This window comes from Heloderma suspectum, chromosome 5, assembly GCF_057233095.1.
Source record: "Heloderma suspectum isolate Gila_16-S chromosome 5, 16-S_ref, whole genome shotgun sequence".
Taxonomy (NCBI): Eukaryota; Metazoa; Chordata; class Lepidosauria; order Squamata; family Helodermatidae; genus Heloderma; species Heloderma suspectum.
This window is the reverse complement of record NC_139462.1, coordinates 196,901,601-196,926,757: the sequence shown is the minus strand read 5'-3', so window position 1 is coordinate 196,926,757 and position 25,157 is coordinate 196,901,601. Positions and strand designations below refer to the sequence as shown.

Here is a 25,157-nt window from a genome sequence, read left to right as displayed (position 1 = left end):
CTCTGTCACACCTTCTGGACATCTCATGAGTGAGAACTGTCGCCAGTCATCCTTCATGGGTTAGCTCAAAGATGGGGCTGCCCATCAGTGGACTTATTCGTGACACAGTCGAATGCAGTATGCAGAATGTTTTGTTTGAGAGTGGGAGTAGGCCGTTTGTTGTTAGGGGACGCATTTCTCCTTCACTGGAGTGGAGCGTTCTTCTATCTCATTCCTCCGGTTCCACTGCTACCGAGAATGATAGCAAAGATCAGGGAGGAGGAGACCAGTTGTCTCTTAATCGCTCTGCGGTGGCTGAGACAGCCTTGGTTCACAATCCTGTCACACAAGGCGAAAGGCGACTTCATCCATCTTCCGCTCATACTGAGCCTGATCTCCCGGGACTGGGGGAGAATCAGACATCCAGGCAAGGAACTGAGGAGATTGGCAGGAACCCACTTGGACATGTGGAGTGGGATGGTGGGGGAGAGTTCCCGCCAAAACCAGCATTCCTAAGCTATAGAAGTTTCCCGAATAGAGGCTCTGCGCAGGGGCAGAACCCATATGTGTGAAAGCACAGATGACCACTCGAAGAACCACAGTTACAAGCAAGCAACCTTCCCTGACAATAGTGATGAGAAGGTAGACCCACTGAGAGGGGCCTCCACAGAGGGCGCCTTGCCCAAGGGCCCTCAAAAACCTGGAGTAAGCACTGCAAATTGCCTGGGAAGGGTGTTGACTGGGATTTGGGGGGGGGGGGTCTATATCTATTTTACCTGTTTTTGTGTGGGGGTGGGGGAGGGAGGGTTGCCTGGGAGGTTGGTTTTTGGGGGGGTATGTACGTTGCCTGGGTTTTTTGTTGTTTGGGGAGGTTGCCTGACTTTGTTTTGTTTTGCTGTTTGAGGAGGTTGTCTGGGGATTGTGTTTATTTGAGGTGTGTTGCCCAGATTTGGGATGTATGTGACTGTTTTGCCTAGGTTTTTTGTGTTGATGGATTGCCTAAAGGTTTTTGGGTGTTATGTTTTCTGTATTTTACCTGGGTTGGGGGTGCAGAGGGAGTGTTCCTTTGAGCATCACCATTTTTTTCTGGGAAATGTGTATTTTGTTGAGCTATGTTGAGTCAAGTATGTGGTCAGGCATTTGGAACTCAGACCCAACCTCTGTCATGTACAAAGTTCCTTGTGCAAGTGGTTTGGCCCCATGACTGTAATTTTGTACTGGCATCCATGATAGTTTCTCAAATTCTGAAATGTGCCCACAGGCCTAAAAAGGTTGGAGATCCCTGTCCTAATCCTTTTTCATTTCATTTCATTTCATTTCATTTCTATACCACCCAATAGCCGAAGCTGTCTGGGCGGCTCACAGTACACAAATAAAATAATTAAAATATACAAAATTTAAACAATTTAAACAGCTAAAAACAATTACAACATAATATTGGACATGTTCAGACAGCAGATATACGTAGATACCCCATCATATGCCATTAAATGACTGGAAGTAGAGGACAGTCTTAACTAGAGATATCAGAGAAACCTGCTGCGGATACAAACGAGGCTGGATTCTTTGGAATCCAGCCTCAGGAATCCGCAGTGGATCAGGACCACTTACCTCTGCTCCAGGAGGACTGGAGGCGGAACAGCACTCGGCTGCTTCTTGCCAGCCAGAGCTGTTTGTCTCCTCCCTGTCCCTGCCAATTGCCATGTCTTTTCTTTAAAAAACCAAACAAAAGGCAATCGGCAGGATGTTCCCATGGACGTATATGCGAAGTAGAGCCATGAATCTTGCGTATAAGCCTATGGACACATAGACGCAAGATTCGTGACTCTATTTGCGTCTAAGTCTATGGGCACATCCTCCCGATTGCCTTTTTTTTTCAATTAAAGAAAAGACATGGCAATCGGCAGGGACAGGGAGCAGGTGAACGGCTGTGGCTGGCAGGAGGGAAGGTAAGTGGCCCTCAAGCCGGCCCCCCCCCCCTAGAATCCTCATGGAGCAGAGCTGCTCCGAAGGATTCTAGGGGGGAGGAATGGATCGCTTCCCCCCCACGGATTCCCCACCGGAAAAGACGGTGGGGAATCCATACACCCCTAGTCTTAACCTGGCACCAAGAAGATGACAGTGTTGGTGACAGGCAGGCCTCAATGGGGACTCATTCCACAGTTGGGGGGAACCCAATGAGAAGGCCCTCTCCCTTGTTGTCACCCTCCGAGCCTCCCTTGGAGGAGGCACTCGGAGGAAGGCCCCAGATGTCCATCACAGTGTCCAGGTACATTCATGATGGGAGAGGCATGAACCCACCTGGACTTTTCCCCAAGTGCCTCCTTTCCCTCCACTATTCTCTTGATTTTTACCATGTGGAGTTTCCAGATTCCTCCCTAAATGAAAGCCACTGTATTGCTTCATTTTTCCATGAAGAATGTTCATGATATTGCTACAGTCTCATATAGGGACTGTGAAAGCACAAAGCCATTTTAACCATGCCAAGAGTATTTGACCCCAATTATTCGTCACAATTACCTACCAACCTGCCCCCCAGATGCTTTGACTTCCATCAGCCCCAGCCAGCATGGACAATGGTTACGAGATGGGAGTTGTAGACCAAAACATCTGGAGGGCAACAGGTTGGGGAAGATTGCTCTCTTTCCATCTTACATAGGGCTCCTAGTAGTCTTCCATCGAAGGAGCTGATCAGTGCTCCCAACTACTTACTGGACCCTCCTTCCCGATTAAATAATTGGAAAAGTTTGTTTTTCTGCTTTCCACAACTAGCAAAATAGTTTGCGGCAAAAGTCTGTCATAAAATAAAGCAAAAGCAACAAAAAGGGGATTATAATAAATTGGCCTTTATTTAAAAACTTCTTTAGGCCATGTGGTAAAAACTTTGATACTGCTTTGTACTATTAGATATTATTTCCCTAGACAAATCTTACAGTCAGAACAAAAGAATTTACCAATAAATAATCCAGAAAATCCGTTTTCAGCAACAATTCTCTTCATTAATTTCAGTACTGATAAACTCCTCTGCTGTGATGCTAAATAAAAGAAAAGTACTAAATAAGGGTAGAAAAATCTATGTACAATTAAAGGTCAATTATACTTCTACCTAGCCACCCCTCTGTGATGTTATGTTTTTCTATAAGGCACACATTCCAGGTGGGAGTACTTTCAAATGGTGCTTTCAAAACCATTTTTCAGCATTTTTATCTTGCCTTACTATTTATTTATTAAAAAATATTTCTTGGCTGCCTTCCCAGGCAGGAGCCTTCCCAACGTGGCATACAACAGTAAAACACAAAATAAAAACCGACATGGTATTAAAAATGGTAAAAACACAATAAAAACAGCAACAGCAACAAACATTCTAAAAAACATTCTATAAACATACAGTGGTTTTCAATAACTAAGACAATCCAATTAAACTAAAATAAGCCCTCTTGAACTGACACAATCATAAAACAGTATTTAGACATGCATTTGAATCTATTACATCAATAAAAACATCTTACAGCATTGCCTTAGTCATTAGTGATGGGCTGTAGTTAAACTAGGGTAGAAGCTACAATATGGGTCCTGTTCTGAATACTCTACAGTTACACCCTATAGACCAAAGACCTACACAAGGCCCGTTGATGTGACCTCAGAACATGTATGCTTCTGAGCTACACTACACCGATACCTTTCAGGAGTTTATAGGTAATAACTATCCCTTTGAAACTGGACCCCGTAACTATTGTGCAATTGTTGGCCCCAGGAGCATAGCCAAGTCATTTATAGTGTGTGTGTGTGTGTGGGGGGGAGAGATCCATAATGCTTGCTTGAGTGCATTATTGTTGCAATTCCCTTGCTAGTAAGCCTCGGAGCATGTGAAGATGATTCAGAGGGCCGATAGCGCAGCCTAGCAAATTCCATACTAATGAGTGAGTTATCAAGCACTCCGCCTGGGAAGTGAAGTTTGTCTACAGGTGGCTGTGCTGAGAACCAAGTGCTGTTAGTTTATGCTGGGGATTAACGCTAGGGGGTGCTTGCTGCTGCCTTATTCCTAACATGTATTGTATAAAACCCATTTGGCTCAAGGCTCATGGTTCAGAGAAGCTGTCTGATCCAAACATTGGGTACGCCTGTGTGCTGTAAGTTACCCAATAAAGTCTCCTTGTAAGTAAACCTTTGAATCTGATTTATCACTACCTTGGCACCTCTAACCTAAGAGTTCAACGCCCACGGCCAAGGCAATACAGCAATTGCTTCAGTATTGGCTGAATATTATTTCACTTTCCTGCTTAAGTAAAGAGACAGGCAGGCAGCCATATTCTGCAGCTTCCAAATACTCTCTAAAGGCAGCCCACATAGAGCATGTTGCAGTAGTCTATCCATGATGTTACAAAGGTGTGGATGGTAGTGACTAGATCTCCAGGAAGGGCTTTCTTAAATATTGTATTAGAGGGTGCGTGTGGAACAAAAATACTTAGCGAATTACAAAGAACTTACAGTGTGTGACATCCAGTTCCCAAAGTTCAGTCTGCTTGTGTGTTTTTACTACATCAAAGGGTAAAGTTAACAGAGCAGCAATCTAGGGAGAAATATTTAAATTTTAAACATTACAATGTCTACATCCAAATACTTGCCAGTGCAACTTTCAGTGTAGAAATAAAGCAGGATTCTGACTGCTCACTGGCATCAATAGGATTACATTACTGATGGTAGTCTTGCATATCCTGACTGTGGTCTTCTATATCCTATTTGCCACAATCTAGCTTGTTATCAATATTTCAGGTCCAGTGGTACTGAAGTGCATGTAACTGCATTAAATTATGGAAGTAAAGTATAAAATACTAATGTGAAACAACTTTTTGTATTCTAAACTGAGAGCCTGAGTTTATCCTGGTTAAATTCAGTGGCTAGATAAGAATGCAAGTAGTATTGTAAATTGCACTGTTTATTTTAAAGAAAGAGTTACAATCCATATGTGCATACATATGAGCAAACACACATTGGTTGTTTGCTTGCTAACCCACATTACTTCTGACAGCTGATCCGGTGCTCTGCGGCTTGCCGTCACTTCTTTCCGCTTTAATCCTCCTGCCAGCTCCTGGCATATATCCCATGGGCCTTTGTGGCACAACCTCAGCAACCTGCTCCACTAATGAAGGCAAATGCCTCTCTAGAGGAGTACAATTTCTTTTGTAGAATTTTTTTTTCACTTGTGGGGAGATTGGCACAAATTTGCTAAAGTGTAGTAAATGCTGTGCTTATCCAGTTACTCCTCTCTAGCGAAACCCCCCTAAAAGTTAAATTAGTGCAAATCTCCCCAAAGGTGAAAAAATAATTACATTAAATATGTGCAAATTTCCCGAAGATGGAAAAGAAAATAACGTTAAATTATGTTAAATTTGCGCAAATCTCCTCAAAGGTGTCGTTGTCTAGGGAGGTGACGAAGTGGAGGAGTAAACTGACCAGTGCCATTTCAAGACATAATAGGAAGGGGATATTGTTACTGAGACTGTAAGCAGTGACTGGGTTTTTTTGTCGTTCCTTCCAGGCGGCTCTGTAGCCCTTTTCTACAAGTCACACACAAGACATTGTGCTGGGTTCACACGTCACAACAAGCCACCCTGAAAACAAGCAACCTGGAACAACCCAGCAAGAAGCCATGGGTTCTCAGGGTGGCTTGACACACAAACCACGCTGAAGAAACCACACCGGTTTTGGATGTCAGAACAAACCAACCTGAAGCAAACAAGACTGACATCTTACTGTGGGTTGTCGTGTCATGTGAACCAGATTGCTCTCTCTCTCTTCCCATTTTTTCTCCCCCCTCCCCAGTATTGCCCCATGGACACTGCAAACACACACACAAAATCCCCCATATTCTCTCGTTAGGTCACTAGGCCTCCCCAATCCCTCCCATCACTCTCCACACCCCAGGCCAGCTGTCCCCTCCCACCATCAGGTCACTCTCAGACTTCCAACCCTCCCCCCCTTACCAGAAAGTGCCAGCAGGTCTCTTCTTTCCTTTTTTTCCTTGGGTGGCCAGGAGCACTCCAAAGCAAAGCACTGGCTTCCACCTCTGTGGAGTAAAGATGACCAGTGTTTGGAGCTCAGCACTTTACTCTGAAGTGCTCCCAGCCACCGGAGAAAAAAAATCACAAGAGCTTTGTGGGAGCAGGAAGTGTCTGTGGGTGCCGTGGTGCCAGTGCATGCTGCTGACTGCCTGGACTAAGGTGTTAAGAACACCAATGCCTTGCGTCTTGGCTTTACGTGATTTTTTTCCTTTCATTTTGTGTTTATCTGCCGATCTCTTCCAGGTGCTGTGGACAAAGTTCACCACTGGGAACAGTTTTCCTATTTTGTTGGCTAAGGAAGCAAGGATCTGCTCGCTCCACTGAAATGATCAGGTGCAGACCCTGTATGAAAAACAACTGGGTGTGTATATATGAGACTATGAACTAGGATGGTAGTATCCAATCCAAATAAAATTAGGCATGCCTAAATCTCATTTAAAATTGGTGGAATGTACATATATAGCTCTTAGGTATCATTAATTTCAATCAGGATTTAAGCAAACCTAATGTTCTCAAACTTCATCTGCTCAGTCTCCTGTACTTTCACTTAAGTAAATATTTGTACAATGTGATGTTTATTAAATGAACTGTTATCAACAGAAATTGGACTTACAGAACCAGCTGCTGCTCCAGATGAGAAGGTGATAAGAAATGTTGGCTCATATATACCTGATTTCTTGCATAACCTTGTCTTGAAATATTCATAGTTCCACCAGTATAGTGCTATGGGGACAAATTTTATAGCAACCATCAAAAGTCAGAAAATGCAATAAAGAGCCATTTTTAAAATATGAAATGCAGCACAAACTGCAAAGATCATTATTCCATGTTTGTCCAGGATTCGCTGTTAGCAAGTAGTACTATATATACTTCCACAAAGCGAACTAACCACTTGTCATGTTGCCGTCTTCACTGATATGCTATTATGGATTTTTTAAAAAAAATCTAACTATGCCAGTCAATTGACTGGTCAAATACTACTTGACTACGGGCAAATATTCCATGAAGCCAAAATGCCACTATGTAGGTGGCAGGTTCTTTTTCATGGTCTCTGTGCATCACACATATGGGCTCTGCGCCTGCACAGAGCTTTAGTTCAGGAAACTTCCACAGCTGAGAATTTTGGCAGAAACCCTCTCCTATCGTCCTGCTGCGCATGTCCTGCCTATGCCCTCAGTTCTTCTTCAACAGCCATTGTGGCTGTCTCAGCAGGAATGTTCTGGCCTTCGGACTATGTTACAGTAAAAAATTGCTGAGACTTTTATTCTATCTTTTCCTTGCTGTTTCTATCTTTTTCTGACATTTTATCTTATTTTATTTTTGGTGATCTTCAAGGTCACATCCCCTAACTGAGGGGGTTTGGCCTTAAGGGCACTATTCATACAACGTATCTGCTGCAGGTGCAAATGACCACCCCCAGATGGGCATGCCTTGTGTTTGTTCCGCCTTGGGGAAGGGCACATAGTGGAAGCTTGCCCACATCGTCAGGGCTTTGTTCCATGCCACCGTCACCAGCTCTGGAGGCAGAGGTAATCTTCCTGCTACAGAAGGGAACGATCACATCCATTCCACCTCACTGGATCCTTGTACTCTTGGTACTTTACTGTACTGAACAAGGACTGAGGATGGAGGGCTTTGGCCAATTTTGGATCTTTGAGATGTAAATTCCTTCATAATTACCAAAGAATTCTGGATGATCTCCCTGTCGGTGATTCTACCGCTCCTGCAGAGAAGGGACCAGTTCGAGTCCATAGGACCTCAAAGACACATATTTCCATATTGCCATAGAAGAAAAGTCAATAATACCTGCGCTTTGCCATTGGACATCGGGCATATCAGTTCAAGGTGCTACCATTCAGGTTGTCGACAGCCCCGTGTTTTCACCAAGTACATGGTGGTAGTATGCACCAGCTGCAGGGAGTGCACCTGTATCCATACATTGTGGGTCCGTCGCAGTCAGCTCTTCTCTACCCTCTCAATTTGACTCAGTCTTCTCATTGATCTCAGCCTCTGCTGTGAATCAGAAGTCTTGCTTCACTCTGACTCAATCCATCGAGTTCATCAGGGCTGTACTCGATGCAATGACTAGTTGTGCTTCCTTACCCCAAGACCAGGCAACAACTTCAATTGGGTTGGCCCACCAGACTGGCTGCCTCCAGATTGTCAGAGCCCTCACTGCATAGCGACTGCTCGGACTAATGGCCGCAACTACTACAGTTGTTCCCTTTGCCCACTTATGGATGTGATGTCTGCATATCTGGCTCATCTGTACCTTCAACCCTACTGCAGACATATGGAAAACCTGTCTTCAACTACCACAGGAGGAAGCAGGGTCCACGCAGTGGTGGACGGTTATTGATGCATCTCTTAATCGGTGTACCATTTTGTCAACCACTGCCAACTAAGATGCTAACTACAGATGCATCCCTTGTGGGGTGGGGAGCTCATTGCAGAGCTTTAAGGATTCAGAGCTCTTGGCCAGGGAGTGAGAAGTGAGAACACATCAACATACTTGAGCTGCTAGCCGTGGAGAAAACCCTAAAGGCCTTTGATACTAATTTCTGAAACCATCATATTCAGGTGGTTTTGGACAATACCACCATAGTTTTTTAGCTCAAAATCCAAGGCAGAATGAGATTGGTACCATTGATCAATCTGACAATCAAAATCCTCAAGTGGTGCATTCATCACAACTTCTCTCTGATGGCAGTTCACATTGCAGGGATAGACAACAAGCTGGCAGACCACTTAAGCAGGGCTTTCCAGCCTCCCCACGAATGGCAACTCTATTGGAAAATACTTGACAAGATCTTCCTGATGGGGCACCACATCAACAGACCTGTTTGCAACAGCAGAAAAGTCAGTATGCCACTAGTTTTACAGCAGGGCAGGGATCAGCTCAGGATCTCATGGGGATACTTGTCTGTTGGAATGGAGGAAAGAACACTTCTTTGTTTTCCCCCCATTTCCTCTGGTAACAAGGCTGTTGATGAAAATTATGACAGACAACACAAACTGTATCCTGGTGCCCCAGACAAGGGTGGTTTGCCCCATTTCTGTATCAGTCACGAGGACAATATTACTGTCTACCTCTGAGACTGGACCTTTTGCACCGTGACCAGGGTTGGGTTTGATACCCAAACCTCAACACTTTGTGGTTGATGGCTTGGAGGTTGAGGCCCCAGTGAGTAACTCATGTGTTCCAGCTCAGATACAGGCAGTCCTGGATGTTGCAAGGAAGCCAGCTATGAGGCTCTCTTATGCTCATAAATGGGGAAAGTTTTCTGCCTTCATTACTTCAAATGTCACTGACCCCATTAATTGCCCAGTTTATCAGGTTTTACAATTCCTTCTATCGTTATCGACCAAATGTCCAAACTTATCTTCACTTAAAAGTCTATTTGGCAGCAATCTCCACATCTCATACTTTAATAGATGGGTTTTTGACTTTTTCCCACCCTGTGGTTTGTCAGTTTTTGCTAGGAATGTGAAACTCCAAACCTCCAATTCAGCAACTGGTGCTGCACTGAAGTCTTTCAGTAGTCTTGCAAGCTCTGACGTCGAAACCTTTCGAGCCACTAGCAACTGTTGTCTTGCACTTATTGTCTTGGAAAGTGGCTTTCCTCGTGGCGATCATGTCAGCTAGATGGGCTAGTGAGCTTTCTTCTCTCCATATCAACAAGCCTTATCTAATCTTTCATCATGACAAGGCAGTGCTTCGACTGGACATCCAGTTCCTACCAAAGGTGGTGTTTGATTTCCAGGACATCATTTTGCAAGCTTTCTTTCTGACCCTGTTGGTCTTGGGAGCCCAGGCTCCACAATGCTGGATGTTTGCTGGGCACTGACCTTCTATAAGGCCCATATGAAAGATTCCAACAGTCACCACGACTCTATGGTGGAAAGAAAAGTGGTTTGCCTGTATCATCACAATGACGTTCCTCTCAGGTGGTGCAGACAATACGCCTGGCTTACAAACAGGCTAATTTTAACTTGTCGGGGCCAGTCAAAGCACATTTAGCTAGGGCACTGGCAACTTTGAACGGGGTATCATTTGAACGGGGAATTTCCATCCCAGACCTCCATCATGAAGCAACATGGTTAAGACCGACGACCTTTATCCAACGCTACCAACTGGACATTTGATCCCAAGCAGATTGCTCTTTTGGAAGGACCATGTTGTCATCAGTTCTTCGTTAGGACCTCCAGTGAGCTTGCTAATCGCCCCTATGTGTGATGCACAGAGACCATGAAGGAGGAGGACAGGTTTCTTACTTGTAACTGTGGTTCTTTGAGTGGTCACACAACCCACCCACCATCCCTGCTTTGGTGTCGAAGTTCGGTTGAGTGTCAATACTGAGGTGTACTAGTTACCCTTGGTTCCGAGGCCACAATGAGGTCTCAGTAGAACTGAGGGAATAGATGGGAACCCACCTGGGCATGTGCCTAGGATGGTGGGGGAGGGTTCCCACCAAAATTCTCAGCTATGGAAGTTTCCCAATCGAGGCTCCACGCAGGCACAGAGCCCATATGTATGAATGCACAGATGATCACTTAAAGCACCACAATTCTAGGTAAGCAACCTGTTCTTATTTACTTCACTTTGTGTTATTTGTTAACAAGGGCAAGAGTAAAGACTGATTCTCCACTAACCCTGAAGTAGTCAGGAACAAGCCTAGCAGCATAGCAAATCTTTTCCTATTGGCCACCCATTATAACTGGGTGTCTCTGAACAGGAACATAAGCAGTCATCACTGGCCAAGGTGACTACGTCTACCATTAGTTGAACACTTAAGCTCCACAGATTTAAATGGGACCCAGGACAGTTTATAACTCTATCTTGTTTGCTGCAGGAACCCTTTCATTGTGGTCTGGTTGAGTACTCTATTACTTCACTTTGTTTTGTTTTTAAATGCCGTGAATGTTGACTGACTCTAATGTTTCAGACAACAAACCAAAGAGAAGATCTGTGCAGTGAATTTCCAAACTTTTATGGAAACCATACCTAACATTCCTAACCTTAAAAAATTGTGATATTATAACTTTTAAGTTTCATTTTTTCACAACAGTTAAACATTTGGTTTTACAATTAATTTAAGTATCAAACCCATTGATGATTAAAGGATCTTTATTATTCTAATAAAGGTACTGCTTTAAAAAATAATCAACTATTATTTGACAATATTTGACTGGTCAATTGACAGAATCATTTTGGGGAAATCAAATACCCAACCTTAATGTTCTCTTCATATAACCCCAGTCCTACTGCACTGTAATTATGTACTGTAATAGAAGAAGGCTACCCCTTTCCTCCTTAAAAATCCCTTGCTTGCCAGGGGCTCTTTCCTCCATCAAAGGTAGGTGAAGAAGATGCACAGATGCACTTTTTGCATGAAAACACAGAAATACACCAAGGGGAGGGGGATCTTGTCAAATTCATACCTCCCCTTCCCTAATTGCAGAACTGCTGTCTTTAATACCACTATTTTCATAGGTAGACATTGAAGGTGTTTTTTAATTAAGTTTTTTTTTTAAGATCATGTGTGGGTGTAGGTAAGTGGGCTAATAAAAAAAAATCATGGTAGTCTGCCGAATTGTGGATTTATCTGCAGGCTGTTTAAATAATTTAAAAAGGAAATATTCACAAAATGGCAGGGCATAGGGTAGAATAATCTTGGTGTTTGTCCCCTAGGGAAAAAAATATGACTGAGTACATTCCTTTTAGAATTGGCAGCACAGTATAGCCTCTAAAAACAACATTTTTAAAGCTTTTGAAAGCTTCACACAATGACCTGGTTGGCATGGTTGCCGGCGACCATCATGGCTTAAACAAGCCATGGTGAATTGCAGTATGTGCTAGCTGCCATTGTGAATATTTAAGCCACAGGAGGTGGTCACCATGGCTTATTGTGACGTATGAACCTGGGCAGGGTGGCTTGTTGCCGTGGGTAACAAACCACCCAGAACTCATAGGATGCAATAGGGTTCTGGAAAGACTTGTTAACCACAGCAACAATCCACTGTGTGTGCTGGCAATTGTGCAAGTCAGCCCAATATTTCAGTCATGGTAGAAAGGATAGAACTGGAATTCCCATCATTAATTAAGTATTGGTCTGTGATACCCACACATTTCACACTTATATTCTTTTACAAAATGCCTTATTTTGACATTACCTTATCTGGCCTTCCCAATTGGTAAAATCTTCATCAGAAGTGAATCTGCTGTAGCCAATATACATAACAGGTATTTCTACTGGTTCAAAATAAGTCATACCTGAGAATGGCACATCTCTAAGAACAGTGGGACCCCATCCTTTCCAGAGTGAAAGCCAACCATTTTTGGCCACGTTACTACTAATGTAAGCACTCAATTGTTTGTAAGTCAACCGCTGAGACTGCATTCTTGTTTTAATCATTTCAATCGGACTTATTATAGTGGCTGAACACACTACGAGAGGGAAAAGGCACAATGCTCAAACAGGTCTGTTAATAGAACATTTCCCCAAGCAGCATCTGTGAGACAAACTTTGTTTTCTGTATTTTGTCCACACCTGCCATTTTTTCAAAGCAGTTAATCACTCTACCACATAAGAATAACTTCATACAGCAAAAACAATGAGGAGTCTTCTGGCCCCTTAAAGCTTAACCAATTTATTATGATGAACTTTTATGGACACAGTCCACCTCATCATATGTTTAAACCTATGCATCATCTTAAACCTCCTTAAAATTGTGCATCAGATTCACAGTAAATGAAAGCTTAAGAATACCCATATCTTCTCCCCTGCCAAAGAAACTTCCTGCAGACTCCACTGCAACACTCCAGAGGGTTCCCCAGAGTGTTCAACGATGATTGAAAGACAGAAATCATGGGGACCCCTTTCCTGGAAAGTTACGTACAGTGGTCAGTGTTATGATGATGATGGTGTAATAACAGAAAATATCCAATATATGACATTCTTAACAGGGCCTTATCAGGGCAAGTAACAGGAAGCATTTGTGTGTGGAAGTATTATCATAGCACAGCAGCCAGTCTGGTTCCCAATGAAAAAGCCTCCTTGAAGCCATTTAAAGATCTGATGTAGTCTGTATTAAGGGTGTGAACTGAGGCCTGCAGTACAATGTTTGTGCATCTGTTTTTTTCGCTTGTTCTTTTTTTTATATATCCCTCACGCCAAATAAAATTATGTTTTGAGTTCAGTTCTGAGAGTCCTAGTTCAGAGAATTTGTCCTGCTCTATACAGGCTTCTAAATGTCATGGAATGTGACTATGCAGCAAACCATGTGCATAAGGAAAATGCACAGGTATTTTGTAGCAGTATGTGTTATATGCACAAATTACAATCGCATGCCACTGCGTTGTTCTAAATTTTCCATCATTAAAGCCCTGCTGGTTTCTTTTCAGCTCTTAAAATGAGGTCCTAACCTCCATTTTATATATGAGTATTTGAGTCTGCCTCAAACAGCTCTGCTGCTGTCATTTGCAGCTTGAGCTTTACTGATGGCAGCCATGGCCATTTAACTTCTTGCCAACTATACTCACTTCAGGGGCAATGTTCTTGGACATGAAATAAGAGCAACTGCATAAGCTAACCATGAGTAGCATTAACTTTGGTACAGACATAAGATTAATCATGGTTAGCTCCAAAAAGGGAAAGTAGGGGGAGTTCAAGGAAAGAGAGAAGGATGTGGGAAGGAGCATATAAGCTCAAGGGGCTCTCCTGTTTTCTAAACCATGGTTAACAGACCAGAAAGTGTAACTCCTGCATCACACCAAGATCTTGTATGCTTAAATCTGAGTAGAAACTCCTTAAACCTAAGGGGTACGAACAGCCAGTTATAGTCATTCTACTTCTATATAAGAAGAGCAAGTGATACATTGAACTATCATAATGTTTGGTTTCTTATAGTTCCTTGCTTGCTACTACAAATGTAACCTATCCCAAACTTTCTTTTAAGCCATATGAAATAAAGTTTAACAGTAAACTGGAAATTAAAGACTGCTTGACTCACATCTGGCTATGCCACCTGCAATAAGTGGAACGTAGTCATTATCTTCTCCTAGTTTAGAAACGAAGGCATCATGTAGCTGATCATAGCAGGTAAAATAAATTACTGTTGTTGGAACTGAAACTGCTCTAAAATAAAGGTATAAATATACTTTTCAATCAACTGTATTCCCTCTAGTTAAAAGATATTAACTAGGATTCCCTCTAGTTTACAATTAACTATATTCCTATTAATTAAAATATAGTGCCAGAGCTGTTCCAGATGGCCCATAGCTTAATGGCAGAGCACATATTTTGTATGTAGAAGATCACAGGTTCAATCCCTGGCATCTCCAGTTAAAAAGATCAGGCAGAAGCTGATGGGAACGATTTCTGCCAAAGAACCTGGAAATGCATTGCCTGTCAAAGTAGACAATACTGGGTTGGATGGGCCAATAGTGTGACTCAGTATAAGACAGCTTTCTATAGCTTTGCGGAGGGAAAAATTCACAGCTGATAGTCCTTTACAGCAGGGAATTCAAATGAGTTTTTTAAAGGTAGTACTTCCTGCTGCACTGATACTGTATTTTCCCAGCACACACAAATGGAGTATTTTGTTCCAGGGAGAATACAATTCGTCCTCAGAAAATGCCATGATCGCATTATTGAAAATCATTGCTTGCATATGTACCATGAGCACTTTGGGGATAGTGCCTATGACAAGCACCAAACCAAACTCCACCCCACCTCCTCCAGCCCATTCCATTTTCTATTTTAAAATGTTTAAAAATCTTTTAGATGCTGATTGCTACCATACTGAACCACTTGAGCACAAGTAGTTATGTACCCTTTAAAATTAACAATTCTGAACACCAACAACTTCTCCCTCTTCCTGCAGTTCAACGCCCCACATTAGTATAAGATGATCAGCAGGTTATGGCCAGTTCTGGAGAGGAAGTGTGCAAGAGAATGGTTTTCAGGAGAACACTACTGGATGACACAGGATCCTGCTGCAACAAAGCAGTTATTTTCCCCACCCCACCCCAGACAAGTAACATTTACATTATTGAAACAAAGGATGTGTGTACAGCATTGAAAGTGATGGTGGTGGGTCTTTCCCTCTCCCAGTATGGAAAACCATTCCAGCATGACTTGTCAAGAACAAGTCCTGCCAGACAAATCTGATCTCATTTTTTGATCAAGTAACCTTCCTTGTAGACCGTGGGAATGCTGTGGACATAATATACCTCGACTTCAGCAAAGCTTTCGACGAAGTGCCCCATGATATCCTGATGAGCAAACTAGCTCAAAGTGGGCTAGATGAAACAATGATCCAGTGGATCCACAGTTGGCTACAGAATCGGACTCAAACAGTGCTTATCAATGGGACCTTCTCAAACTGGGGAGAGGTAACGAGTGGGGTACCGCAGGGCTCAGTCCTGGGCCCAGTGCTCTTCAATATTTTTATTAATGACTTGGAGGAGGTGGTCCAGGGAATGCTGATCACATTTGCAGATGACACCAAATTGGGCAGGATAGCTAATACTTTGGAAGACAGAAACAAAATTCAAAGTGATTTGGATAGACTGGAGCGCTGGGCAGAAAACAACAGAATGACATTTAATAGGGATAAATGCCAAGTTCTCCACCTAGGAAAAAGAAACCAAATACACAGTTACAAGATGGGGGATACATGGCTCAACAACACTACAAGCGAGAAAGATCTTGGAATTGTTGTCGATCACAAGCTGAATATGAGCGAACAATGTGATGTGGCTGCAAAAAAGGCCAATGCTCTTTTGGACTGCATTAATAGAAGCACAGCTTCCAAATCCTGGGAAGTACTAGTTCCCCTCTACTCCCCACTGGTTAGGCCTCATCTGGAGTACTGTGTCCAGTTCTGGGCACCACACTTTAAGAAGGATGCAGACAAACTGGAGAGGGTTCAGAGGAGGGCAACAAAGATTATGAGGCGACTGGAAACAAAGACCTATGAAGAGAGACTGAAAGAACTGGGCATGTTTAGCCTTGAGAAGAGAAGACTGAGGGGAGATATGATAGCGCTCTTCAAGTACTTGAAAGGTTGTCACAGAGAGGAAGGCCAGGATCTCTTCTTGATCATCCCAGAGTGCAGGACATGGAACACTGGGCTCAAGTTACAGGAAGCCAGATTCCGGCTGAACATCAGGAAAAACTTCCTGACTGTTAGAGCAATATGACAATGGAACCAATTCCCTAGGGAGGTGGTGGGCTCTCCCACACTGGAGGCATTCAAGATGAGGCTGGACAGCCATCTGTCAGGGATGCTCTGACTTGGATTCCTGCATTGAGCAGGGGGTTGGACTCGATGGCCTTGTAGGCCCCTTCCAACCCTACTATTCTATGATTCTATGACTGGCTGGGGCATTCTGGGAGTTGTAGGCTTTTTTCCTGTCTAAACATGCATAGGATCGCACCTTTAAACAATTGTTTTATTGAGGAATCCTATGTGACATGGGAGGGAGAATCCATTGGCAGAAGAACTACTACTTCATAAATCTTGCCAGACTCATTCTGGCTAGGGCAGATGGTCGGGGGGGGGGGGGGAGCTTTTCCCCCTCTCCTTTTGCTGTTCTGTTCTTTTTTCTTTTTGCTGGTTTGAATGGCATAGAAATTAACTATTTCACCTCTAAGGCTGACATAGTTTCCCCTCATTCTAGGGGTGTGTCTAGGGAATTCAGGAAATTAAGACTGGTTCCTTAAGAGATTAAAAAGGTGCCCCCAATTAACCAAGGAGCAAATTTTTAATGTTATTTTTAACAAAAGTACTTACAAAAATTGAGAACAACAGGCTCCATCTCACACACAATGCAATGCCTCCAAGATGGTGCTTTCAATGCATTTGGCATCATACAAAACAATTTTTTCTTTAGAATAGTTGATTATTAATATACACATTTCTGCAGAACTAATCAATTAATTGATGGTATGGCGATCCACCAACAAAGGCTGGGTTCAGACGATATGATAACCCACGATTGGTTAAATAAGCCACCATGGCTTATTTAACCCATCATTAGTTATCGTGTCGTCTGTTGGGAATTTTTAAATCCACGATGGTTTATTTAGCCAATATAAGCCACTCTGATAACCCATGGTCTGTAGTAAGGGTTATTTAACCCACTGTTGGTTATCGTGTAGTCTGCCACTCACCATGGCTTATTTCGATCACCTATGGAGTTGCCTGGCAAGAGCAGCCAAAACCATTGTGGCTGTTCTGCTCCAACCTGCACAACTCTTTTTCCAAGATCTGACAAGCAGCTGAGGGACAACTGCAGCCAAACAAGCACAGCCTTCCCTGATACTGCGCTACAGCTACAAATGACAGCTTTCCCCTGAGTACAATGACAGCCTTGCTCTATCACGCTACCCCATTATAGCAAAGTTACGCAATGACAGGCTTCCTTGATTACTACTTTGAAACTGTGCAACTTGGGAAATAGGGGAAACTAGGGAAAGAACTGCTCACTTCTCCGTGAAGAAGCACAGTTCTGCAAAAATTCACTACAGCATCTGGAGGCTCCCCATAAAGGCACCTCACCTTCCCTGATCACCTTTCCATGAAGAAGCAAAATGGCTATAGGGGAGGGGGGAATGCGCAATTTCGCTCTAGCGCTAAAGCGCTATAGCAAATAGAAGCAGCTCTGCCAACAATATCTGGGATTTGTGTGTGAAATGTGCAACTCCATTGTATCGCTAAAGCTATAGTACTTTAGCAATTTTGAGACAATAAGGGGTTCATGCCAGCAATGGATACAGGGGGCCTTTTGCACAATTTCACTTTAGAGCTAAAGCAAACAGAAGCGGCTCTGCCAGCAATGTCTGGGTGTCTGTGTGTGAAATGTGCAACTCCACTTTATTGTCGTTGATTTTGGACAATAAAGGCATCTACGCCAACAATGGCTACGGGGGGAAATGTACAATTGAGGGTTTTGTCCCGATCCTGCAAGTCCCCAAGGGTTTATTTGTGCTACCCCTTTTTTGTCGCACCTGGGATTTTCCCTCCTCTGGGGTAATTGTACAGGCTTCTGATGTTGCACTGGGTGCCTATTGACTAAGGGGCGCTGTGTGCAAAGTTTGGTCCTGAGCCTGCAAACCTCCAAGGTTTTATAGCTGCCACCCCCTTTTGGTGCACCCAGGATTTCCTCTCCTTAGTGAGCAATCACGCAGGGTTTTGATTGTGCGTCAGGTGCTTCCCAAATAGGGGAGGCTGTGTATGAAGTTTGGCCCTGATTGTCCAAACTTCCAGTGCTTTAGAGCCGCCCCCCCTGCCCCCGTTGGGGTGAAGGTGGAAGTGCTGAATTAAGCCCCTATATATCACCACCACACTCCTTCCCTTTCATTGGGATATTGTGGAAGGTTAAAACTGCTGCAACGTTGACAATGGGTGAAGCAGCCCCACCGCTCAGGTAGGACTTCTCTGAGACAGGGGGATGACTCAGATTACGCACATTACCTGGTTGTCTGGCAGGGCATCATGCACTATTTCAAAAATAAGCTACCGTAAGTAGTTTATTAAGCCACCATGGCTTAAAGTGACATCCAAACGTGGCCTAAGTTTTCTTTAATCAGGTTACTGATTTAACCTTACTCATTACAGTTGTTCCATTATTCACTTCTGTTTTTGTTCTTCAATATGTATACATGCCAGCTGTTGACAGAGGTGGATGGCGACAAGTGAATAATATTTATTTTCTAAGGTTTCCATTTGTTGCTACCAGTGTTCCTGTCTATACAATAATAGCAGTGTTCTTTATTGGAAGGAAGAGCAGTATAACTTACAGTGATGGAGGTAATCCACTCCACAGTGCTTTTGCACCCTCTCTTTGAACAATTTTCATAAAAGCATCCTAAAATAGCCAAATATGGAGATAGGAAGGGTTATAGATTTCTGTAAATGTTGTTCAGAGGTCTGTTGGCAATAAATTGCTTTTTTTTAAACTGCAGATAATTTTTAAAATATCTGACACACTAGTGCTCTAGTCTTTCAAACAATATATGCAGTTTTGGTTGCCATAAAACTCCTCACATTTCAAGGTGACATATACTCAGATATCTATAGAACATGCATTTTTTCTAACATCATGACCTACAAAACGTTTGACAGATAGCAAATTTGACAGGAGAAAACACAAGTTTTTCCCCATAAGGCATTGGGGAGGGAATTTTCTCTCACACACAATACACAGTTAACCTAAGGACTTAACTGGATGTTACAACTTACTAATTAATTATATTTTATTTTCTTAATATCTATCAATAATCATATATTGATATGGGTAACTTCATATTCTTAGTTATCCCTTTATGCTAGTCCTATTATCTTTTAAAATACATGTCTGTTTTTATTTCAAGTGGCTCTTTGACTTGCAAGTATTTTTCAGAGAAGGTCATCTCAAAGTTACGTGGACTCAAGTTCTTACCAAAAAATGAGAATGAGTATTGTTTTCACCTTGAACACAAAATACTTTGAATCTACAGGATGATATTTTTTAAAATTAAATTGGGTAAGACTCTGTGGAAAGTTAATACTGGTGGGACTGAATATGTATTTCTCCTTACCATCATGCCAGTAAAACGGCCAGATGTTTTATTCCAAGTTTTGCCGGTTCCATTTTCATAGAGATAAACGTGATCTGTCAGGCCATCAGAATCCAAAAAAGACTGTCCTGATAAAAGGGTGAACAATAAACCCGCTGTCCTGAGTGCAACAGAGGGGATGGATGAAGCACAGCATCAGGCATATTTTCCGGGGGTGGGATATAATGAAGGAATCTGTGTCCTATCCATCCCCTACATAGCTGGAATGCTGATGTTCTGATTGCCCTGTGGAACATACCTGTGTAAGTGTCACAGGCCCCTATGACAGAAATAGTGATGAACCCATTTAATTCCCTATCTCAATTTGCCACTTTATATAATTGATTTAAGCTGTACCTTCATTCCTAAATAAAACATATTTTTTACCTTGTAACATCATCTGCAAATACAACAGTAGTCAGAGCAAACAGTTAATACTAGTACTGGAGTAAAGTACCACATGCTCAGCCTCACATATATACTCAAGCCCTTCACGCATCTGTGACCAATTCACCATATTTTCTCTTCCACCAACACTGATACATATTATGAAAATACATACAGAATAGGCACTTTTCCCCATACCCTACATCTATAACTATACAGATTTACCTTTGAGGGATGGATTGCTCTGGGCTTGCAGTCGGACTTTGACAACATCTAGGGGTGTCACTAAGGCAAACAAACAACCATGTGGAAAACATTTTAAATGCTATATTTCTGTATTCATAAATTAATTTGTGGTTAATGATTTTAAATTAGAAATAAATGAGCATACTTATGAGGGCAAAGACTTGTTCTCTGCTGCCCTAGAGGGCAAAACTAGTTATAATTGGTTTCAGTTAGAAGAAAAACTTAGGGAGCAATCCTATAGCCCCTAGAAAGCATCTGGGGGCCATAGGATAGTTTGGATTCCTGGATCCGAGGTTGGAGACAGCGCTCCGACCTCGGACCCAGGAGTCTGAGCTCCCCTCCCTCTTGCAGCTGGTGCAAAGGGCACTGTGCCGGCTGCCTCTCCAAGGTCGGAGAAGCAACCTCGGAAGGAAGTAGTCCCATGTGCAGGGACTGATGAGGCTGGCTTATAAGCAATCCTCCAGCCTCCCCAGCTTCCTTCCCTCCCCCTCCCTGACCCCTCATATAAATGGGCGAAAAAGCCCATCTAGCTGAAATGCAGAGTGGGAGGAGCGTGGAGGTGAACATAGCCTCTGCCGCTCCTCCCACTCTGCATTGGATGGCCATAAGCCTCTGAGTTTGGTGGCTTATGGCCATCCCCATAAGATTATGCCCTTACTGACATTAAGAGCAGGGGTGCCTCATTGAAGTCAGCCATTGGGGATGCTGTAGCTCTGGATTTCCTGCATGAAGCAGGGGTTTGAACTAGATGGCCTACAAGGACCCTTTCCAACACTAGGATTCTAAATAGCATACCAGTTGTGCTATAAAAAGGCTCCAGTCTTATTGTGAAAGCCATTAATAGCAGTTTGTTAGAAATCACAAGACAATGAAACATGCCATGAAAGTACTGTATATTCTGATCTATTTCTTTCTAACCTCATATCGTGATAACATGCAGTTCTCTGTCACCTGGCTTAAAAGGGATTTATCATTATTTGCAATATACAAAATGAGAAGCCACAAAAGAAAAGAAGTAAAATATAAAGTTTTGAGAACATCTCTACAAATTAGGAATTACCATTCATCACAGCTATCAATATCATAAAAATTATGCTAATTGAATGTACATATTTGTGTCTGCCCTGTATTCTTTTCCAGGATGGACTTTGGAGCTAAACAAGAAGGCCCAAAGCATGACATTGCACTGGCTAAGCCAGACGGACCTACCATCACCACCTCCTCCCCACACCATGCTCCTTTTTGTTGATGCATTAGCAGCGGCAGCGTGGGTGATGCTGGGATTTCCAAGGCCATTTTACCTCCCAATGCCACACTCTGAGGCACTGAGGGGCAAGATGGCCCCAGAACTCCCGGGATCGTCCATACTGCTGTTGACTTCACAGCCCATCTCCACCTTGCCAACAATGCATCGCTTTGAGGAAGGACCTACTCCTAAGAGCAATACATGGGTATTTGGGAAAAACCATATAGGAGTGCTACTGGTTGCTTTCCTGCAAAAGTAGTAGTGGCACTCCAGGGGTGATGGTGGTGATGGACAGCCCTGCACACAGCAAATGGGGTGTGTGTGTGCAAGTGCAATCAGCCATGCCTCCTGAACTACTCCCTGAACCACATGGCAGGACCAGCTCTACGAACAAGTGGTCTATCCATGGTGAAAAAAACAGCAGGTCTAATCTTTAACCACTCTCGAGTTCACTGATATTCTGCCCCCGTCCTCCTGAAAGGAATGTTACTGAGGGCGCACTCCTATACGTGTATAGACAGAAAGAAAGTCCTACAATTCTCAGCATGCCCCAGACAGAATGGCTGGCTTGTGGGACGCTGCGAGTTGTGGGACTTTTTTCTGTCTAAATGTGCATAGGATTGCGCCCTGTATTAGCTTCTGTCTATATTAACCTTTTTTCATGAATTCACACATCTTAGTATCCATTTATGTTGATCAGACTGCAGTCTTAAGTGAATATATTAGGGCATAAGCCCCATCGAACACTGTAAACATGCATAGAATAGGGATGACACTGTCTTACATTTAGATAATGCAAGCTATTAATATTGTGTAGTAAGTAAATTGAAATACCTGTCCTTACCCAAAACTGATGTAATAAGAGCACCACAACAGGAACAGAATGCTTGCTGAGAAGTTGTGATTCTGTACAATCTGTTTTCATTCTCTTCAGAAACCATAACTTACTCCTTGAGAAACATAACCTGTTTAAAAACCAACGACACCCATACATATTCCAAGATTTTTGTTTTTAAAAAGCACCACCAAACCTCAGAAGGCAATGTGAAGCATTATTTAGCAGTAAACTGTTGAACAGTTAAGGAAAAACTGTGCATTTACATAAAATGCTGAAAACTGAGTTCTGTGTAATTCTGTCAACACACTGGATTTTTTTTTGTTAATAAACCATTTCTAATTACATTTCCCCCCCAATTTGGAATTATAAAAATTGTTTTATTCTTATGCTTGCTGTATAACTTCAAAAGCATCAGTGTTAAAGCTCTGGGAGTATTACAGTTGGCGTTGTTGCAACCCCAAACCTATAATTTGTCATGAATTTTTTGGACATAGGTGCCATGGTTCAGGAGGTGGTGGCCATTCTGGAAAAGAGCTTCATAGACATATGGCAACACATCTATCAATTTTTTTCATTCCAAACTATCTCTTCTATATTATCCAAGTGGAAATTGCCATCAGTAATGACTTTCCTATGGAAGTCTATTACAGGACTACCAAAGACAAAAGTGAGACCTGCCCACAGAAAACAATGGAGAAATCTAAGATTTTAAGGTAGCTGCGACGACACCAGTGGACAGAACAGAACAGAGTTCCTATTTCTACAGCCCTGCAATGTAGTTCACACCAATTTCTGCAGGTCAGGCTCTGAGTGGTTTATAACAACTCTGCATGTCGCCTCATGGTATTAAATCCCTATTGCAGGTTGGGGTGAATCTGAGAGTACAGTAACTTAACATTGTTATCCATTGCTTTTATGTCCACATTACAGGCTGGGCTTGCAGGGGTGAGCAATTTGTGACACTCCAGATGTTTTGGCCTACAACTCTCATGATTCCTCACCATTGGTTATGCTGGCTAGGGCTGACGGGAGTTGTAGGTCAAAACATCTGGAGGGCCACAAGTTGCCCACCCCCAAGAATAGTACACAATGACCCTTCAGTGTAGTTCACTGCAGTACCCCTATTGCAGATCAGAGGGCTGTACTGAGAGAGAGAGAGAGGGGGGCTTACAGCAGTCCTGCAATCTACGTAGTCCACAGTTAATACTGCAGGTCAGAAGTGAGGCTGATTTGGAAACCCCGTATCTTTCAAGTTGCACCGAAGGTGAATCTACTTAAATTGTCCACACAGATTTCATCCCAGGCTAAATCTAGCACTCCGTTGCATCTAAAGCCTCAGACTCCATTGACTTGCATGCTAACTGGTTGTATTTTTAAGGGAGCGATCCTATGGCCGTTAGCCAGTGGCTACACGGCCATAGGATATGTCGGTTTGCGGGAACCAACCTCAGAGCCTGCGCTCTGAGGTCGGTTCCTGGAGAACCGACCTCCCCCCCGCCCCCCGCGCTGCCTCGCAGGCAGCTCGGAATGGCCCCGTGCTCAGAAGAGGAGCATGGAATGGCAAAAAAAGGGTGTTCCTGGGGGCGTGCTGGGATGGGGAACTCAGAAATGCTGGTACGACACGTCCAACGTGTTGTCTGGCTGCCACTTTCCCTGCTCCTCTTTCCTGCGGCTAGCAGCAAATGCAGGGCAGCTGAAGCACAGAGGGGACGATCCACTCCATGCTTCTCCTGCCCTGCATTGGATAGGTGGTCGCCTCCGACTTCGGAGGCGGCCGCCTATCCCCATAGGATTGCACCCTGAATGTTCAAAACTGGGGGTGGGGGGAATTGCACATGAATTCAATCCAAGTTAGAACAAGGACTTCTGTCTTTGACGCTACCTTTAATTTTTCCGCCAGTCTCAGGTAAAACACCCATGCCAGGGATACACACTGCAACATTTTGCTGTAGACCCTGCTTGTTTGTTGTAAAAGACAGCTATAAAGGGAGTTCCTTGGAAGTCAACAGATGGAGAACAAGAACTTAAAGGAAGAAAATGAGAAAAACGTGGAGGAAGGCATAGCAGGAATGAAGGGAAAGTAATGTCTCACCTGACATTTTCCCCTTTGTTCCTTGGTATGGATAGTATTTCTTATTCAGAAGTATGCATCAGCTCAAATTATAGTGCATACTTGAACCATCAGTAGCTGATGCCTCCAACACACACTAAAATTCAATTGTAAAAACTCAATTAACAGCACAAGCCTATATACGTTAAGTCCCACTGTGTTCAATGAGACACTAACTCCCAGGAAAGCGGAATCCAGTCGACATAAGCAGGACTGCAGTCTAAATTTCAGGCACTCTAACCTGCAAAAGGCAGGTTAATATGAGACTGAACAAGCCATCTGGGAAACCCTGGAAGGCGAGACGGGGCCCCCGGATTTGGCCCCCAGGCCTGAGGCTCCGCACTCGGGCCACCTTATGTCCTCTGAGGATCCACATCTTCCCCTCCTCCATCCAAAATAAACCACACACCTCACTACGACTCAGATCCCCCCCCCCCAGAATATCACAGAGCACTTCCCACAAAAACTTATTTTCACCCCTAACCTTGGCAGCAAAGGGGAGTTTCTGCTCTCTGTCCAAAACGCCCCTGCTACATCTGCAGTCGGCCATTTACCTGAGCAGAGTGACCGGGAGAGAGAAAAAGGGGGTGACCCCGAACCCTCAGGCACGGTGCCCTCAAGGGACGGAGGAAGAGGAACCACCGCCACTCCTCTGACTAACCCCCGGCAGTTCGCGGGGCCG

The 25,157-nt window shown here is 43.4% G+C and overlaps 1 protein-coding gene across 3 annotated transcripts in view; it reads right to left on the bottom strand.

Annotated features, from left to right (window-relative positions):
- SLC25A40 (solute carrier family 25 member 40) overlaps positions 1-25,148 on the bottom strand; it is a 30,767-nt gene extending 5,619 nt beyond the window's left edge. The window contains exons 1-11 of one of the 3 annotated variants that reach the window (XM_084858956.1): positions 25,030-25,148; positions 24,458-24,572; positions 22,372-22,492; positions 20,261-20,320; positions 19,631-19,737; positions 18,851-18,918; positions 14,055-14,179; positions 12,316-12,489; positions 6,655-6,764; positions 4,468-4,549; positions 2,934-3,014 (exon numbers count right to left, since the gene is read on the bottom strand). In XM_084858956.1, the coding sequence (XP_084715082.1) occupies positions 2,934-3,014; positions 4,468-4,549; positions 6,655-6,764; positions 12,316-12,489; positions 14,055-14,179; positions 18,851-18,918; positions 19,631-19,737; positions 20,261-20,320; positions 22,372-22,468 (904 nt within the window). In that variant the 5' untranslated portion in view covers positions 22,469-22,492; positions 24,458-24,572; positions 25,030-25,148. Of the gene's footprint in view, positions 1-2,805; positions 3,015-4,467; positions 4,550-6,654; positions 6,765-12,315; positions 12,490-14,054; positions 14,180-18,850; positions 18,919-19,630; positions 19,738-20,260; positions 20,321-22,371; positions 22,493-24,457; positions 24,573-24,959 lie in introns of those variants that run through there. The other 2 variants (XM_084858957.1, XM_084858958.1) reach the window with 2 other exon arrangements.
- Positions 25,149-25,157: the final 9 nt, after the last annotated feature.